At 36.3% G+C, this 19,780-nt stretch overlaps 1 protein-coding gene across 2 annotated transcripts in view; it reads right to left on the minus strand.

Annotated features, from left to right (window-relative positions):
- Positions 1 to 19,780, minus strand: part of TNPO1 (transportin 1) — a 102,463-nt gene that overhangs the window by 24,340 nt on the left and 58,343 nt on the right. For both annotated transcript variants that reach the window (XM_066241464.1, XM_066241472.1), the window contains exons 7-13: positions 17,993 to 18,074; positions 14,139 to 14,261; positions 12,141 to 12,259; positions 4,937 to 4,997; positions 3,892 to 4,060; positions 1,271 to 1,423; positions 58 to 283 (exon numbers count right to left, since the gene is read on the minus strand). In XM_066241464.1, coding sequence (XP_066097561.1) covers positions 58 to 283; positions 1,271 to 1,423; positions 3,892 to 4,060; positions 4,937 to 4,997; positions 12,141 to 12,259; positions 14,139 to 14,261; positions 17,993 to 18,074 — 933 coding nt within the window. The remainder of the gene's footprint in view (positions 1 to 57; positions 284 to 1,270; positions 1,424 to 3,891; positions 4,061 to 4,936; positions 4,998 to 12,140; positions 12,260 to 14,138; positions 14,262 to 17,992; positions 18,075 to 19,780) is intronic.

Consider the following 19,780-nt stretch of genomic DNA (forward strand, 5'->3'; position numbering starts at 1 on the left):
CATGAAATATCCACTCCTTTCCCGCATAATGAACGTTTTATTACGAATCTGTCCCACCTGCAGGCAGCTTCTTGTACTCTCTTGTTGCTATCCAGGATACGCTTTAGCAATTCTGTCATTAATGGCTTCAGGTACGTGTCTGGGGGCTGGCTGACTACCCAGTGTGCATAGCGGCTCAGAGTCCAGCACGTTATGGAACGCACAAGAGCCTTTTTATCAGAGAGGCACTGAATAAGGTGAGGAATGAGCTCAGGCAAGTATGGAATCATGCCTTGCATGCAACCTAGGGAAAAAAACCAAAAACAAAAAATCTTTCAAGAAGTGCTAACATATGGTTAAAACAAAACCATTTCAGTTGAATATTAAACTGATACATGCATCCATGAAAAATATTCAAATTATCTCCATTATATACTTTAATATACTTTAATCTGTTCTAAAATTATTAAAAAAACTGAAATGAAACCTAACTGCTCCTAAACCCCAGTAGGGTTAGGAAAGTTCATTTTACTTCCGCTACACAAATTATGACTTTCAGAAATGCCTTTAAAATGCTTCAATTTCTTCTAGATAGATGTTTACAGCTAGGACAGAATAACAACCCTGTAAAGAGAAGGATGACATTCTTTTGATGTATCATCACTTACATATGGAACAAAGTTATCTTTCTAGCAATGGGAATGTTTCTGACATCTGAGTCCTTGTCCTTTCATTCTGTTCCATTTATCCTAATAGAAGCAGTTGCAAAATATCTGGATGGGGTTAGAAGTAAGTCTACGGCTGTTTAGTTAATAATTGTTAACCGCTTCAAAGTAAACATTTATTCTGAGATTGTTTTTGAATTCAAATATCCTTTTCAAGGTTTATTTGGACCAAAGTTTTCTCTACCCCACATCAGCAGCACAAGAGCAGAGTATATAAACACAAGAGTAAATAGGTTTTGCTTATGTAGTAACAATTCCTTCAAGTAGCCTAGCTGCATTAGCATTAATCATTAACCCTTTGAGTAGTGAGTTTTCTTCATGCATGCTGACCCCGAGGAGATTCTGTTTTTGTTTTTTTCAAAAAATGAAATTAGTTCCAGTTACATTTTTGTTAACTTAATATCATGTTTGTTTGATAACCAATTTATGGAATTAAGAATACATGTTTTTAAAATAATTTTTGTACAATTGTATTCTGGATGGTCAGGAGGCACAAGGACGTACATGAACGTTCCTACTACTCAAGGGGTTAAGGGCTTTACAGTTCAAATGTGAGTTAGACTTACCTTCAGCAATTGCTCCTAAAACCAAGATGCCTGATTCTTTAACAACCCATTCATGATGAAAAAGTAATTCTTTCAAAAGGGGCAAAATATGTGGCAAAAGGTCATCACGATACACATTTGCAAGAACATCCAGGGCAGCAGCAGAACATTTCCCTATGGAAATATTTAATTAAAAAAATATTACATTAACCTCTTTTATCTTTTGGCTATATATGTAAAATGAGTATTTGATGCATGTACACTTTATTCATACCTTTACAGAGTTTCAAAGAATTCAATTAAATAGGAGGCAGTCCGTCACATGAAAAAAATTCTATTAAAAACAGTACTTTTTATGATCAAGAATTAGCAAACTAATAAGTTGGAACAAAAATCACGAGTATATGATGCATAAAATATGCTGGATAACATTCTTTACAGACTAAAGAACTATTAAATATCAGACTACGTATCAATTCAGATTTCATTTAACACAATTTAGAGAATAAAAAATTAAGCATCTAAATATGAACTAGGCATAATAAATAGCTAGCCACAAACTTCCAGACAGTAATAAAAACTCTTTAAAATAAAAAAAACCCTCTTATATTGGGTAAAAGTACCAACTTATTCATCAATAAAGGTCTTAAGTTACACTGTAGGGTAGAGAGTCACACAAAGGAACATTATACTGCCAATGACACAGAATGAGATCTATATGTACTAATATAGAATGAGTTATATAATATTTGGGAAAGGGCCACCAGCATATATATAATCTGATTTCATTTTTGTAAAGTCAGCTATCTCTCCAAAAAAAAGACATATATGTGTACAGAAAAACTTAAAGGATATATAAAGATGGTGAGATATAAAAAGGAAATGTCCCCCATCCAAGGTACACTACTTTCGAGAGTTATTTATCTACATTATGTTAATCCACATTGCCTTCGACATGAAAGTAGGGATACAGTGGGAGATAATTTGTGATAGTTGTGAGATCTGGGTTCCAATACTAGATGTGCCCATCAGTACTAGCTGTGTTGACCTTAGGCAAGTTTCTCTTTTTGCAGTTTCTTTTCCTGTGTGAGGCTACTGGAAAGATTAAATGTGATATGCACGCAAAGTTCTTGGTGCAGTGCTGGACATGTTAGGCAGGCTAAGTAATTGGTAAATGGCCAACAGAGGAATTAGCACTATTTAACCAAATGAATTATATAGTCCAGGCTGCTGATTCATGTCCTTAATCACTTCATAGTACTAGAAATCCCAACACTTGAATAACAGCAGTGGCTCTCACCTAGGGGCAGTTTTGTTTGCCAGGGGACATTGTTGGTTATCACAATTTTATTTGTGTGTGGGTGCTGTTGGCACCTACTAGGTACAGGTCAGGGATGCTGCTTCACATCCTATAATGCATAGGATAGCTTCCCACAAGAAAAAGTCACATGACCCAAATGTCATTAGTGCTGAGACTGAGCACTAATTAGTGCTCACCTGACCTAGAGCACCACAGCTTTAAAAAACAGTAACTAAGCAAGCAAAACAAAGGTGTCTAAGGTTCTTCCCAGTTATTTAATTAGTGTGGCTCAGAATGCCAGCTCAACACATGATGTGGATTTGCAACTAAGGTTGAAAACTAACATATTTAAAAAAGATATTTTGTAAAGTTGAATTTGACAAAGCAATTTCTACTATTTTAGAAAATCCATGATATTAGCTGATTCTCATGCAAATTATCACGGAAAGTAAGTTTATGTAAGAAAAATAGAAAAAGCTTATGGTTAATGTTCCTATTTTATAGTATCAAACAAAATAGCCTTTTGAGAAATGACAGTGAGATATATTTAAAGAATATAATAAGTAGTAAATATAAGAACAGTTCCAGCAGAAAAATGCAAACCAAAACCCTATCTACTTAAGGTATCCTTGGGATGGCTAAAATGAGAGATAACTGTTGGCAAGCAAGAAACTGCAATCTAAAGACACTGCTGGTGGGAAAATAAGTGGTGGTGCCACTTTGGAAAACAGCCTGGTAGTTTCTCAAAAGTATAAACAGAGAGTTACTATATGACTCAGTAATTCCACTCCTGAGTATATATCTAAGAGCTCTGAAAACATGAGCCTGCATATACACTTTATAGAAACATTCACTGCATCATTACTTACAATAGTCAAAAGGGGGAAACAATGTCAACAAAATGTCCATCAACTGATACATGAATAAGATGCAGAAAATCTATACAATAAATTATTCTTCTACAGTAAAAAGAAATAAAGTATTGATGCAGGCTACAACATGGATGAATCGTGAAACAGGCTAACTGAAAGGGAGCCAGTCACAAACAACCTCATATTGTATGTTCCATTTAAAGGAAATGTCCAGAATAGGCAAATTCATACATATGGAATACAGACTGGTAGTTGCTTAGAGCAGGAGGACTGGGAGAAAATGGGAATGGGTTTCTTTCCCGGGTGATAAAAACATTCTAAAATTTACTATGGTGATGGCTATACAACTCTGAATATATTAAAAACCACTGAATTGTACCATTTAATGAGTGAATTATATGGTATGTAAATTACGTCTTAATAAAGTTGTTACCAAAGCAGGCAACTGTGCTTCTCCTGCTCTGACTTACTCAGATTCCAGTCAGAAATTGTATCATCATCATCAATTTCATCGTCATCATCATCTTCCTCTTCAATGCCATCTTCATCATGCTGCTGAGCCACTGTTCTTGATCGATGAAAACGTGGCCTTATATCCTGTTCACTATCAGGAATCGTTTCATCCTCTTCAACATCACCCTGTTTTTATAAAAATGGACAATTCTGGTGATATACAGTACAGTATAGGCTAACAATATGGAAAGGATAAGACTATCCAGATGGAGTCATGCATAGTATTCTGAAGTATACTTCTTTGTGAAGGGAAGAGTAGACTATTATTACCTAACACCTGTTAGGTATCAGGTACTTTCAACATTATATTACCCTTATCAGACTGGTATAACCTAGAGCAGTGGTTTTCAATGCCAGTCTGTGGACCAGTGGCGGTCAGCTAGAAGTTTCATGCTGGTCCACAAAAGAGTTAACCCTGATATTGTAGAAAGGTTATAGATCCAATAATTACAGACTTTATATTTAAGTTATTCTAATACTTCTATCTTTGAACTCTGTAGTATATTATATATAACAGAAAGCCTATCTACATAGGGTCTATTCTAAATAAATGTTCTAGTTGTTGCATTCAAAGATTTACTATCGTTAAGTCAATAAAAATAAATCTTCCCCCCTGACCAGGCGGTGGCGCAGTGGATTAGAGTGTCGGACTGGGATGCAGAAGGACCCAGGTTCGAGACCCCGAGGTTGCCAGCTTGAGCATGGGCTCATCTGATTTGAGCAAAAGCTCAGCAGCTTGGACCCAAGGTCACTGGCTCGAGCAAGGGGTTACTCGGTCTGCTGAAGTCCCACGGTCAAGGTACATATGAGAAAGCAATCAATGAACAACTAAAGTGTCGCAACGCGCAACGAAAAACTAATGATTGATGCTTCTCATCTCTCCGTTCCTGCCTGTTCTATCCCTGTCTATCCCTCTCTGTCCCTTAAAAAAAAATTGATGTGGTTCTATTTGTTTAAAAAAAAAAAAAAAATCTTCCCTATTCACCAGAAAAGTTTCCTTACCTTAAGTAGGATAATATCTATATCTGAGTACTTCATGCCATTCACTAAGACAGGAATCAACCTATAAAACAAATTCATGAAACAAAAATCTAAAGATCAATAAAATTATTAAGAAGCCTTAACAAACCTCTTATAGCAATAGCAGTAAGACAACTACCCACTAATCTTGTCTTAGAGCATATTTTGTTACAAAATGGATTATTACTTTGCATTGCCTGCCCTTCTCAAACGATGAGTATTCCTAATATATACTCTAGTCCTTTTACAGTTCATGCATGGGATCCACTAGATAAGAATGTTAATGAAGATAAGATTAAAAGCGCTTAGAAATCAATTTTTAAAATAAGCAATTTATTCCCTAAGAATATATCCTAAATATACCACAAACATTCCTATTTTTTAAAGACCAATGTTTTTTGATACATTAACAACAACAAAAAAACCAAACCATGAAAAAACCCAAACCCCTAAGTGTGCATCATTTAGAGCTTGGTTAAAATAAAGGTAAAAAACAAACAAAAACCCCAGGTATAAGACACATACAGCATATTTACATTTGTGTTAAAACAATGAGATTTCCCAGGTAATTACTTGTAAACAAGGAAGGATATATGAGAAAGTAGTACCTTTGGAGAGGAGAGTAGGTGAAAAAGGGACAAAATTCATCTTTTACTTTATTTCTAAATGGTGTTAACACTGTTACAACAAGCCTACATTCAGTATTTGTAATCGAATTTCTTGTGTGGCTGTTGTATTTTATTAAAAATTATGTTAATGGAAGTACAAGCTGAGCTTCTAGAAGCAGACTTGGATGAAGTGATGATGCCTGACATCATCAACCAGGAGGAGAGGAAGCCTAGCCAAGAAGCAGCTATTGAGGCTGCGGAGAAGATCACGAAGGTGCTGGGGGTTCAGACTAAACCAGCAGTGGGTTCTCAAACTCAAAATGCAGGAAATGAGAACAGAATACCTATGAAATGAAATAAAAAATGAACATTTTTGAATTTGTGGGTTGGGTTTCTGAACTGATGTTGGGCAGTGTGATCGTCCTTGAGCTAATAACACACAAATGGATCAAAATTCAACTCTTTCCTGTTGTGCTGAACTAAGTATTTCTATTGAAACAAACTGATCTCCCCTCCCACTTAGTGCCACAGAGGAGGGATGTTTCCCACAAGTGAATGGGAAGTTTGAGAATTATATTTCTGGAAACTTAAACGAATCAAATTCTTATATAGTTTGGTACAAATATATATATTTTCATTGTGGTAAGGGTTCTCCATTCTTTCCCAGGCAGTGTCCTTCCTTAAAATTTTTTCCATATTGTAAAATCAAAGATAAATCAATAGTGCCTGACCAGAAGGTGGCACAGTGGATAGAGGTCTTGGACTTGGAAGCGAAGGACTCAGGTTTGAAACCCCGAGGTCACCAGCTTGAGCAAGGGGTCACTCACTCTGCTGTAGCCCCTGGTCAAGGCATATATGAGAAAGCAATCAATGAACAACTAAGGTGCTGCAACAAAGAATCGATGCTTCTCAACTCTCTCCCTTCCTGTCTGTCCCTCTCTCTCTGTCTCTCTCTCTCTCTCTCTCTCTCTCACACACACACACACACAAAAGATAAATCAATAGAATACAAGCACATGCATTTTAATGCATGTTAGAAATCTGAATATACAGGGTGGGGAAAAGTAGATTTAAAATTGTTCGTATGGAAATAAATAATACAAAAACAAACTGTTTAACATACCACTGTAAACCTACTTTTGCCCCACCCTGTATAAGAAACACAGGCTTCATGAAGAAATGTGCATTGTTACTATGAAATTAAATTTTGGCTTCTGGCTTTCTTTAGTTTGAACATTCTTGTCTACCTTGATATTCACAGATGTCATCTCTGCAACAGAAACAGAATGCTGGTGGCAAACTTTCTAGAATGAAAACACAAACAAAAAACTCCACACCCACATGCCTATTCAAAACCTTAACTAAATGTCTATGAAGTATCTCTGGTTCTTCCAAAGTCTGTGTTCTAAGGAGCAATGTAGATGATAATGACAACTACCAATTCTCTGTTATTTAGGTCGACAAATCTGATTTAATGGCAGCTGAATTTTCAATTGGGAAAACTCATTCATAGCTGTGTTCCTTTTAATAAGAGTGTTTAAAAATATATATATAAAAAAACCAGTAAGCCAAAAAAGAAAATGCAAAAAGGGAAAGTTCTATGGTCAAAGTTATTAGATAACCTTTGATAAAGTTAGAAAATTTTAATTTCTTAAACTGAGAACAATTTAAATTTTCACTAAGAAAAAATAGTTCAATAAATCAGGATATCATATCCAATCTGAAGTATTTACGTAGTCACTAAACCAGAACCATGATGTCTGTACTCATGGATTTCCAGGTATACTAGAATATTTATGATGCTTGACTTAAAAAAATATAAAAACACATAAGTAAAGGTCAAAACACTAACTTCTTTTTGCTATGGTAGTTTTAAGCTTTGACGATTTGTTTCTCACTGGTCCGTTACATACACTCAAAAGAGCCTACAGAGGATAAAAGGAATGAAAATATTTTGGAACTATATATTTAACAATGTCCACAGTCCTTTGCTTTTAAATTCTACCTTTAATTGTTCTGGGTGGCTTGGGAAAAGTATGAGCAAGGAAACTCAAACTCATGAGTGCCAGCTGTGGGCTTATAATAAGTACCCTCCTTAGAACCTAGTGAGAAAAATATTATGATCTCCCATTTAACAGACAAGTAAACCAAGGCTCAGGGAGATTATATTATTTCCATAAGCTCCTGAGTTTTAAGTAAATAGGAGAGTCAGAATTCAAAACCAGTTTGGTCTGACTCAGAAGATAATTTTCTTTCCCTAGACCAGATGTAAGCAACTATCACTCTTTAATGTCTTCAGTCTTTGTTGAGGTCTTACTTCAAATAGTTGTGTATTTTAACATCAATTAAATAAATATATACGAAACCAATTTTGAGTGTATCTCTACTACCAATGAGATAATGTTATAAACCCTCATTAACTAAAAAGATACTAATAAGAAAATACTATAAAAGCAGTAGGATTTAAAATTTTCTGGATATGTGTAAAAATGTGGGCCAGCCAAACTTTCCTGTATGTTCAAAGTCTAAGTCTAAAATAGAAAAATTAATAGTAGCTTAACATGATGGAAAGTACAACATACCTTGATAAAATTTATGATGACACAGAACAGTATTTTGTAAGCTACAGGCATTTTGCAGAACTGGATTAATTTGGATCACCAACAGTTAAATCATTTATAATCAATTCAGAAAACTGGTGAAGAGAGATGGCAGATTGGAAATATTGAAGAATTTACATAAAGTGAGGTAAAAAAGTGAAGACAATGAACCCCATCTATTCCTTGAATCTTTTAAAGATGGAATAGACTATAGCAAGTTAAAAAGTCATAGAGAAAGAGGCAACAGAGAAGAGAAAGTTAAACAAGAGAATATACCTATCTGATGGAGTGAGGTCCTGGAGGATAAGAAAAAAAATTATGCTATGGAAGACCATAAATAGAAAGACTGATTAAGAAGAGGACAACTCATATAAAAATTTATCTGTAAGTTTGGGGGGCAAGATGAACAGTCACTTGTTTCTCAATAAAGCAGAAGTGCTCAAAATGAATGAAGAAAACTTCAGAAGAGTGACAATGGTTTGAAATAGATACTCCGGTGAAAGGAAAATAAAATCTGATCTAGAATAAAAATAACTGGTAGATAGTATGCAGGGTCTGAAGACCAGATTGATGGATTTCTATAGCCATCAATCTTCCTGGCAGTGTCATTTTCCCCAACAGTATTTAACAAGAAGCAAAAACAGTTAAAATTAATCCAGAGTAGGGGAAATTCAATGTAGTTGGAAATTTACAGTCAGTACAGCTAATTTGTAGATCACGATGTTTGTGCCAAATAGAGGAAGAATAAAGAGATGTGCAGGAAAAAAGGGATAAGATCAGGCAAGTAAAAAAAAAATGAGGCTGGAGCCTGACCTGTGGTGGCAGTGGATAAGGCATTGACCTGGAATGCTGAGGTCACCAATCCGAGACCCCTGGCTAGCCCTGTCAAGGCACATGAGAAGCAACTGTGCCTTGATGCTTCCTGCACTTCCCTCCCCCCTTGCCTTTCTCTCTTTCTTTCTCCAACCTCTCTCTAAGATCAATAAATAAAATATAAAAAAAAAAAAAAAAAAAGAAAAAATAAAGAGGCTGGAAAGTTAATACGGGAATTAACTTTGACAATATGAAATATGATGTGTCTGATGAATCTAATCCTGAAAGCAGTCCACTATTTTTAATAGATCTACCGTATTCCCCCATGTATAAGACGCACCCATTTCTGAAAAATTTGGGGTCTAAAAACTGGGTGCGTCTTATACAGTGGTTGTAGATCTTTTTACTTGCATTTCCACAGATGAGGAGTTGTATACATTTTATGATCAATAAAACTTGAATTCAGTAACTTTATGTAATACATTTCCCCCCCAATTTGGGCCCCCAAATTAAGGTGCATCTTAGATGTGGAGAAATACAGTAATTGTTAAGGATGCTTCTTCCTGAAGTCTCAGGTAGCAATTGAAAACAAAAAGAAAAGTTTTAATGCAACATCACAGAAAAGCAGTGATGTTAATACCAACAATAAATGTTTAACTGAAATATGTGCTGGGCATTAAATTGTTTTTCATAAGTTAATACACACAACAGCCCCAGGAGATATTAATATACAAAAACAAATTTGGGAAAAGTCAAAAAGAAATGAAGACCTGTTTTACCGAATAAAATATATTAATAAATGTTCAATAATCAAGAATACAGTACTGGCTGGCAACTGACTAGGTGGTGGTGCAGTGGATAGAGTTGACCTGGGACACTGAGGACCCAGGGTCAAAAACCCAAGTGCTGCCTTGTACAGTCTCACCAGCTTGAGCGCAGGTTCACCGGCTTGGCTGGAGCCTCCCACCCCCCATCAAGGCACATATGAGAATGCAATCAATGAACAACTAAAGTGCCACAACAAGTTAATGCCTTTTTTTTTTTTTTTTTTTTTTTTGGTGATGAGAGAGAGAGAAAGAGAGAGGGACAGACAGGTAGAGAGAGATAAGAAGCATAAATTATTTGTTGCAGCTCCTTAGTTGTTCACTGATTGCTTTCTCATATGTACCTTGCTGGGGGTGTATGTGGGGCCTGCAGCAGAGTGAGTGACCCCTTGCTCAAGCCAGCGACCATGGGGTCATGTCTATAATCCCAGACTCAAGCCAGCGACTCTGCGCTCAAGCCGGTGATCTCAGGGCTTCAAACCGGGTCCTCTGCATCCCAGTCTGACAATCCACTATGCCACCGTCTGGTCAGGTTCAAGTTGATGCTTCTTATCTCTCCCTTCCTGTCTGTCCCTCTCTCACTTAAAAAAAATGAAAGAGTACAGTACTGGCTAAAAAGCAGAATGGACTCACCTAGTCCAAAAACAGATAAAAGAATTTTATGTCCTTCACCTCTTATTACATTAATGCTTTCTATGTGAGCTTATAGCAACATAGGATACATCATTACATACACAATTTTGATTCCTAAGCAAACATATTTTGCTCTTGCTAAATAAGTCTGGTTAACAGAAGCAGGAGAAACATTCTTTTATCATGTTTTTTATCTCAGCATCAGACTGATGTTGGTATTCTCCCATCCTCACAATGCATTATTTTCAACTAAAAATAAATCAAACCCAGTTATGTCTGGTTTGAATTGTTTAATATTTGAAGTATTGATTTTTTTAGCCTGCCACTACCAAAGACCTGTTTGCTTTTAGAATGTTTAGGTTTTATTGGTGTAATGACAGAGTAAGAGTGCCTAGTTATCATTGTGTATCATCAATTTTCCTAATGTTATAGAGCTTAGGTTTTCATTAATAGCTTGTCAGTGTTTATAAAAAATAATATTGTTTTATATGATCCTATCATAAAAATGAAATTATAAGTTAGGGAAAAAACGAAGAGTAATACACTATACATGGATTTCCTAAATGAAAAAAATTTATTAAGCACATGATGCTGTACTTGACTTCCAAATAAATTCCAGACAGACTAGAATAAAATATAGGTGGAATTGCTGCTTTGCTGGTGGAAAAAGAATTCACTGGAAAAGAAAAAGAGGTTGACTGGCTATATGAAAACAAGAACATCCAAGTACTGTGAACATCTAAAAAACTGTGATTCCAATAACAGCACAACGTATTAAAAACAAGTGGTTTTGTTCTTTGCTCATCCAGATGGCTAAGACTAGAGAAAGTATAATTAATGGCTGGTAGTTGTGATAAAATGGGACACTGCTGGTGGGATGTACATCTGCGTAACTTCACTAAGAGAACAATTTGGAATATTTATCAAGAATCCTGAAATGCCCTTTGTCCTTGGTAAAAATCAGATTTAGGAATTCTACCTAAAAGAAACAACCACTTATGGACAAAGAAAGATACTCCAGGATTATTTGATTAAAAAAAAAAAAAAAAAAAAAAGAAAGGTCTAAACAACTTAAATTATTCAACAGAAGAGCAGTCTATCACATATACATGGTTTGCACACTATGATAAAATAGTACTCAAAGTTTAAAGACTAATGACATGGAGGAAAGGTCACAACATTCAAGTAACTGAAAAAAGCAAACCACAAAATAGTATAAACAGATTTTTAAGCACTAACTACTGCTAAATGCTGTATTAAACTAATACAATGTTTTATGTTAATTATCTCAATAAAACGGAAAAAAAAATTAAAAACCAAAAATATCAAACAGTATTCATTGTGTTATAAAATAGCCTAACAATAGCTTAACCAAAATTCCATAGCAGCATAAATTGAGGGAAATCATTTACTTTGGGGAAAAAACCACCAGAGTCCATGATCAAATTACAAAGATTATTTAAAACAAACAAAAAACACTGTGCTATCAATTATCCAAAATTAAATATGATTTAGAATAAACCACTCATGTAATTTAAAAAAACATAGTTGATTCTTGAAAAATGTTTACTTATACCAATAATAAAATTAAGTTTGACTTCTTTAGAACTTAACTCTCCCATGATAGAGGAATATGACCTAAAAATATAAAATGAGGAAACACTGTTAAATTAAGAACAAGGTAGCATTCGTAAGAAGTAGCACTTACTTAGGAAGGTGCCTTACGAGTACATCTTTGCATATTGGTTGCTCAGCCAAAGTGAGCCAAAATTCACAGGCTTCTAAAGCCACATTTTCATCTTGATCTTGGGTCCTCTGTAGCATGTACTATAAACAAAGGACACTTAATAAGTTAAAATCAAACAATTAAAATAAACCTCATCCTATTTCAGCAATAGTCCTTTGCACTTTATACTGATTTTCAACCTAGGTTTAATTAAAAAAAAAAGAAAATAAAAAAGAATAGCTTCCTAGTTAATTTTAAAATGCGGCCCAACTTAACTGCTGCTTTAGAATGCTGCCTGATGAAAAGTGTTCATGTGTGCACTGTTTAGCTGTTTCTGCTTGGATATATTTTGTTTTATAAAACTAAGATTTTTAGAAAGGTGAACAGCAAAATGAAAAAAACTCCATTAAATCTTCCTTAAAATGAATCATTTTAATAACTACTTAAGCTGTCTCTTGAAAGTATATGCTTCTCATGTTAAAGCCATATATAGGCATAAACATATATATGTATATATATATAAACACAAATACAAATGTTATTTTTTTAATTTGGAAAGAAATAGTGACGTTTCTCAGCGCAACTGCAATCTGTAATTTCCAACAAAATAGGTTTATCAAGGCCTGTGAACATACCAAGCTAAAATCACTCTTACCTGGAAGAACTTCTGACCCCAAATCTATCCAAAGGCATACTGTCTAATCTTTACTCTTTAAAACCCCTTACATGCAAAAACAAAATAAAGTCACGCATGATTTTCCAATATACCAGAAACTTGATGAATTCTTCTCATGTATCCTCTGCCTGACTGAAACATCTTACATGGCAAAATATGGCAAGACAACAGTGGGACAGGCCAATCCCTATTACATTCCATACCATATCCTACTACTACAATGAGTATTGCTGAAGAACTACAGCATTATAAATTGGGCTCCCCAGCTGTGACTGGCCATAGCAAATGATAAAACTGTCTTTTTTAACTTTCTCATTGACTCCAACTCTAGCACTAAACTTTCAACCAACTCCACCTGATTCTACTAAACAATTAAGAGAATAGGCTGCTCAGAGAAACTTTTATCTCCGTATCTCACTGCTGCATGTGCTTATCTCTACCTAATATTTTAGAAAAGGAGTTGCTGCACATCATGGATGCCAGTCTTCTTTTACCAGGTCTTAGACCTCATCCTTTAAAAAGAGATTTTTCCCTCTCCATACCATATGGGCCTCTGGAAGTGAAATGGAGGAACTATACTGCTCACAAAAATTAGGGAGATATTTCTAAATAAATATGAAAGGATAAAATATCCCCTGATATTTGTGAGCAGTATAGATACACACTATTTAATCCACCTACAAATAATTTTGTTCTAGTAATAATAATTACATCTTGCTTTTATTTAGTTTTTTTCCTTTAAACATGGCTGAACTGTTAGCAATGTACTTAAAATTTCCTAGTAAAATTATTTAAATCACATTTTAAAATCTAAATAGTTTGTTTGAACTAACTATAATGGTTATGTATTTTCTACTCAGAAATATCATTAACATAAACCATAAGTTGATCAGTTTTACCAGTAATGGGTAGAACTCTTAATCACATAAGAACATGCCACTTAATCTACCAGTTTATTGATCATTTAGCCTAACCCATACCTAGCAAACACAAATAATCTAAATATTTCCCAGTTATCCTGGTTAAAAAAAGCTACCTATTACTTTAAATAAGTTTTCCTTTTTAAAATATCTTAATAAAAGCAATCAATAAAATAATAAAAGCAATCAGTCTTAAAACATCTTAAATCTCATGAAAAAAATCACTATAAAGATAACATCATTGACAATCATAAATTTTTAGTCCCTCCCCCCCAAATGTGTTAAATAATATTAGAAAACAGTAGTTTCACACTATACACTTTGTGACCAAGATTTTTCTTGAGGGAAAAGACAACGAGAGAACCTTTAAATTGCCTGTGTTACCTCAACTATATTATGCATGTGAGGAAGCAGGCGATCCATTCGAACTTCCAGCAACATCACGAGTGCCCGGCACACATTTTTCCGTACCTCTGGTTCTTCGTCCCCAGCCAATGCAAAGAGATTCTAAAGCACACAAAATTTTTTTCTAGTTAAGTATTCCAATACGTTACAAAGGTTTATAAATAATAACTAGTAATCTGCAAGTTGGTAACATTTAAATAAGAACCAGATGATTTTTTTTCTTTTTAGAGAGAGAGAAAGGGACAGATAGAAACAGACAGGGAGAGATGAGAAGCATCAATTCCTTGTTACGACACCCTAGTTGTCATTGACTGCTTTTTCGTATGTGCCTTGATGGGGTGGGGGGTCCTCCAGCTGAGCCAGCGACCCCTTGCTCAAAGGAGTGACCCTGGCTCAACGCAACGACCTCTGGGCTCAAATGACCCTGTGCTCAAGCAACAACCTCGGGGTTTCGAACCTGGGTCTTCAGCATCCTAGGCCAACACTCTATCCACTGCGCCACCACCTAGTCAGGTAAGACCCAGCTCTGATTCTTAAGGTGGTAAGAGGTGCAAGTTCTATTAAAAGCATCAATAATTGGAAAATTATATATCCTGAGTTTCTAAAAATTAACCCTAAGCTGCATTGTTCACCAGGTCAACTATTGAAAAAAATAGTAAAACCAATCAATCTCATACTCTTCTTAACAATTTCTCTACAAGGTTAAAAAAAAAAGTCTGAATGAATATAGACTATTTAGTTTAATCCTTACAACTACAAGATGTTATTATTCAATTTTGTAGATAAACACATGGAAGTTTAGATGTTATGTAACTTGCTAGCCAGTGGGGGATCTGAATTTGGTCTTCATGGAATCATGAATAAGTCCACACTCATTATACTATACCAACAAGCCCCCACTAGAAGAACAAGTTGTGCCCTGGCCGGTTGGCTCAGCGGTAGAGCGTCGGCCTAGCGTGCGAAGGACCTGGGTTCGATTCCTGGCCAGGGCACACAGGAGAAGCGCCCATTTGCTTCTCCACTCCTTCGCCGTGCTTTCCTCTCTGTCTCTCTCTTCCCCTCCCGCAGCCAAGGCTCCATTGGAGCAAAGATGGCCCGGGCGCTGGGGATGGCTCTGTGGCCTCTGCCTCAGGCGCTAGAGTGGCTCTGGTCGCAACATGGCGACGCCCAGGATGGGCAGAGCATCGCCCCCTGGTGGGCAGAGTGCTGCCCCATGGTGGACGTGCCAGGTGGATCCCGGTCGGGCGCATGCGGGAGTCTGTCTGTCTCTTCCTGTTTCCAGCTTCAGAAAAATGGAAAAAAAAAAAAAAAAAAAAAGAACAAGTTGTCTCTTATAGAAATCGCAAGTAGAACATGAGAAGAAAAAAACAATAAACCTTCCCCATCTCACTCCTGAGATTCTATACACTTTATATAGAAGTGCACACATTCATTAAAAGCAGTAAAAAGATCACTGAAAAAATAAAATCTAATGAGCCCTGTCTTTCCCCAGATCACAAAAACATCTCCCAATAGATGAACCTGAAAGCTTATTACAAGAGAGGTGAGACACAATGAAAAAGTTGAAATAACAAATGTGACAGTATGTGAAGTACTGTTCCTAGCATTTTAAAAATCTTGATTTCCCCCAAGTCTCTGATGTTTTCGAAACTCTGTAGTTGTCTTTAATCAGATATATTTAGTTTACAAGGTCAGAGAAAAATACCGTTTATCCAACAGGTGCTGCTTTATATGTGAAATATACATCCTTCAATAAATTTGATGTCTTAAATGAACACCCAGCTTTGTCAAAGTAGGTTATAGATGTATGGCAGTAACCAATACACTTCTGATTCATGTTAAACTTCACAGACATGATAGTAGCCCCCGATAAAAACACTGACAACTGAAGAAAAGAATTAATCCACCATTGACCAAATACTGTAGTTACTGAGGGCCTACTATGTGTCAGGCACCTCCTCTAAAGGTTTACTGCTCTTGTAGGATGGAAAACTGGTTGACTCTTATGATAATCAGGTAGCAGAGAAATGTCAATATGACATATAACACTAATGGAAAATATTTTAAAATGGTGAGAAATGTTCTTGCTCCAATTGTGGAATATGGTCATACGATATTTTTATTTTTTGAGAGAATTTAATTTCTTCTTTCTAAATTATATTTCTGTACAAGATGCTGGTATGTCATGTTCATCCTAACTTCCTTAAGCTGTTGAACACTAAGAGGAAATACTATTATAATTACAACATCTAAAAATAATAATAGCAGTAGCTAACATATGCTTACTCTATGCAGGCACTGTTTCAATTTATTTACAGTAAATGTATAATGATCCATTCATTAAGGTGCCAAAGGTTAACAGATTCTACGCTGTGGAAATGGGTGGAACATGAACCCAACCAGTCTTGCTCCAGGTCTCTAGTATTATCCACTACCCTCTATTATCAAACTAGACTGAAAATACCTTGAGGTATAAAATTTATTTACATATCTCTGCACCAAACATGGTGCCTGATTCATAGTAGGTATGCAGTAAATGAGAAAAAAAAGCTCTGGCCAACTGGCTGAGTGGTAGAGTATCGGCCTGATATGCGGATGTCCATCCAGGGTTCGATTCCTGGTCAGGGCACACAGGAGAAGCAACCGTCCGCTTCCTCACTCCTCCCCCTTTCCCTTTTCTCTCTTTCCTTCTCCTGCAGCCGTGGCTTGATTGGTTAGAGCATACTAGCCCTGGGCACTGAGGATGGCTCCACAGAGCCTCTGCCTCAAGTGCTAAAAATAGCTCAGTTGCGAGCATGGCCCCAGACGGGGGTTGCTGGGTGGATTCTGATTGGGGTTAATGCGGGAGTCTGTCTCTCTATTGCCCCTCCTCTTACTTGAAAAAGGAGGAAAAAAAATCCCCCCTCCTTATAATTTTCTTACAGAAATATGCCCTCTGAAGGCTTTTTTAAAAAACAGCTGAATAGAAATAGAATTAAGTAGTCAAGAAACTTAATCTGCCCTGGCCGGTTGGCTCAGCGGTAGAGCTTCAGCCTGGCAGGCGGGGGACCAGGGTTCGATTCCCGGCCAGGGCACATAGGAGAAGCGCCCATTTGCTTCTCCACCCCCACCCCCTCCTTCCTCTCTGTCTCTCTCTTCCCTTCCCGCAGCCAAGGCTCCACTGGAGCAAAGATGGCCCAGGCGCTGGGGATGGTTCCTTGGCCTCTGCCCCAGGCGCTAGAGTGGCTCTGGTCTCGGCAGAGCGATGCCCAGAAGGGGCAGAGCATCGCCCCCTGGTGGGCAGAGCGTCGCCCCTGGTGGGCGTGCCGGGTGGATCCCGGTCGGGCGCATGCGGGAGTCTGTCTGACTGTCTCTCCCCGTTTCCAGCTTCAGAAAAATACAAAAAAAAAAAAAAAAAAAAAAAAAAAAAAAAAAAAAAAAAGAAACTTAATCTTCTCACAATTACTGTTATCAAGTAGAGGAAGTTCTGAAAAGGAATTCTACTGCCTAGGGTTCACAAGCAGAAAATTAAGCTCTTTCTTGTCTTTCTGCTTTTATTCAAAGGTTAAAAGTGTCTTTAGAAATGCTTAGATTTAAGAGTCAGTTTTCTCCTCTGACACCTCTAATTTTATAAACGAAACCCAATAAAAAACTCAAAATACAGAAGGTCCTTGAGGAACATCATTTCATTACAACATTGATGAGATGTGGTAGGAATCTGACTCTTGTTTCAATCAATTAGCTTATGGTGAAACTGGTTTCATTATACTTTGTTACCCTTAAAGTCATAGAACATCTTGATAATGTAAAGGCTTATACCCTGTGCCTTCAGATTCTTTGTCATTAAATCTTACCTCAATAAAAGAGTCAATGTGCAACATCAGAGCTTGAGTCCTACTGATGATAAACTGATTGACACATGCAACAGCGTGAGATCTAGAAACAAAATATAAAATTTAACATAAGCTTATCGCATTTTTTTCTATTCATAGAAACCATTCCTCTGTAAAATTATGGTATATACAGTCACACACAAACACACACTAAAAAGAATGAGTCAAATTTCTGTATGTATTAACACAGAAAGAATATGATTAATATATTAAGTGAAAAATGCAGGCTGCAGAGCATTACTGCTTCTATAAAAAAAAGTGTCTGGAAGGTTGTGTACATTTTTAATAGTGGATACCTCTGAAGAAAGGGAGATTGAATGAGGAATTATGGGAATTTATTTACCTATAGACTTAAGGAACATACACTCCTTTTGAAACTAAAAAGGGAACCGTCTATAGTCTATGTGTTGTGATGCACACAATTCAGTTACACAGCAATTTTTAATGGCACTACCTAAAATCATTCTTAGTTCACAGGTCATGGTCATGGCTGGATTTGGCCCCATGGGTCAGTATGCTGACTACTGGCCCTGACATTATAATTTTGGCTACTCTCTACCCCCTAACTGCATTCCCTACTATGTTACAATATTTTTTTCTTTTGTCACTCTAAAAGGCTAGTTCCTAACTCTAGGGCGGGGTCGGGAACCTATGGCTTGCGAGCCAGATGTGGCTCTTTTGATGGCTGCATCTGGCTTGCAGATAAATCTTTAATAAAAAAAATGTTAAAAATATAAAACATTCTCATGTATTACAATCCATTCATTTCCTACAGCTCATGTTCATGGTTGCGGGTGGCTGGAGCCAATCACAGCTGTCCTCCGGGACAGCACCAAATTTTTATTGGATAATGCGTAATGTACAAGGTCGTTGTATGGCTCTCATGGAATTACATTTTAAAATATGTGGTGTTCATGGCTCTCTCAGGCAAAAAGGTTCCCGAACCCTGCTCTATCTAGGGCCTTTGCACTGTCTGTTCCCCCATCTTCACCTTGACCTTGCAAAGACTTACTTTATTTAGGGTTTGCACAAATGTAACCTGTATAGAAAACCTTTATACAAAATACTTCTGAATCACTAAGACCTTATTCTCATTTTCTATAGTATTTACCATGAAATTTTATTGCTTAACAATTAGTATTTGTCCTGTGTGCCCTCTCTTCTAATAACCCAATAGAAAAAAAAGACAAGAGTCATCAAGTACAGCCAACAAACATATGCTGAGATATTCAACGTGATTAGGTACAGAAGTAAACCATCAAGACCAAAATGAAGTACCATATTTATTTGATTGGCAAAAATGAGAATCTGTGACAATACTAAAAGCTGAATATGTATAACCAGGAAATCCTTTGCTTTGTTAACAGAGTGCAACTGATCCATCATTTCGTAAAAGTTTGGTGTTATTTCTTTGAATTATTCATTGACAAAACTGTCACAAAAACTCCTTTCCCAGATCTTATGTCTTCCTAAGAGAAACTCTTGCAAAGAGACAAGCATATAAATGTTTTCAGCAGCACTACCCACAATAACCTGGAAGCCACGGAAGGCCATGGTGGGGGAAAATGATACATAAATAGTGTACTTTTCATGCAAAAGGAATAATATATAGAGGTCAAAACAAATATAGTGACACAATATGGATGAATCTTAGCAACATAACATTAAATTTAAGAAGTCAAAGATTAAATTCAGTATAATACTTTTTATAATATTAAAAACAAAGAACAATATAGTTATATTTTTTAA

Source organism: Saccopteryx bilineata, chromosome 1 (genome assembly GCF_036850765.1).
Source record: "Saccopteryx bilineata isolate mSacBil1 chromosome 1, mSacBil1_pri_phased_curated, whole genome shotgun sequence".
Classification (NCBI taxonomy): Eukaryota; Metazoa; Chordata; class Mammalia; order Chiroptera; family Emballonuridae; genus Saccopteryx; species Saccopteryx bilineata.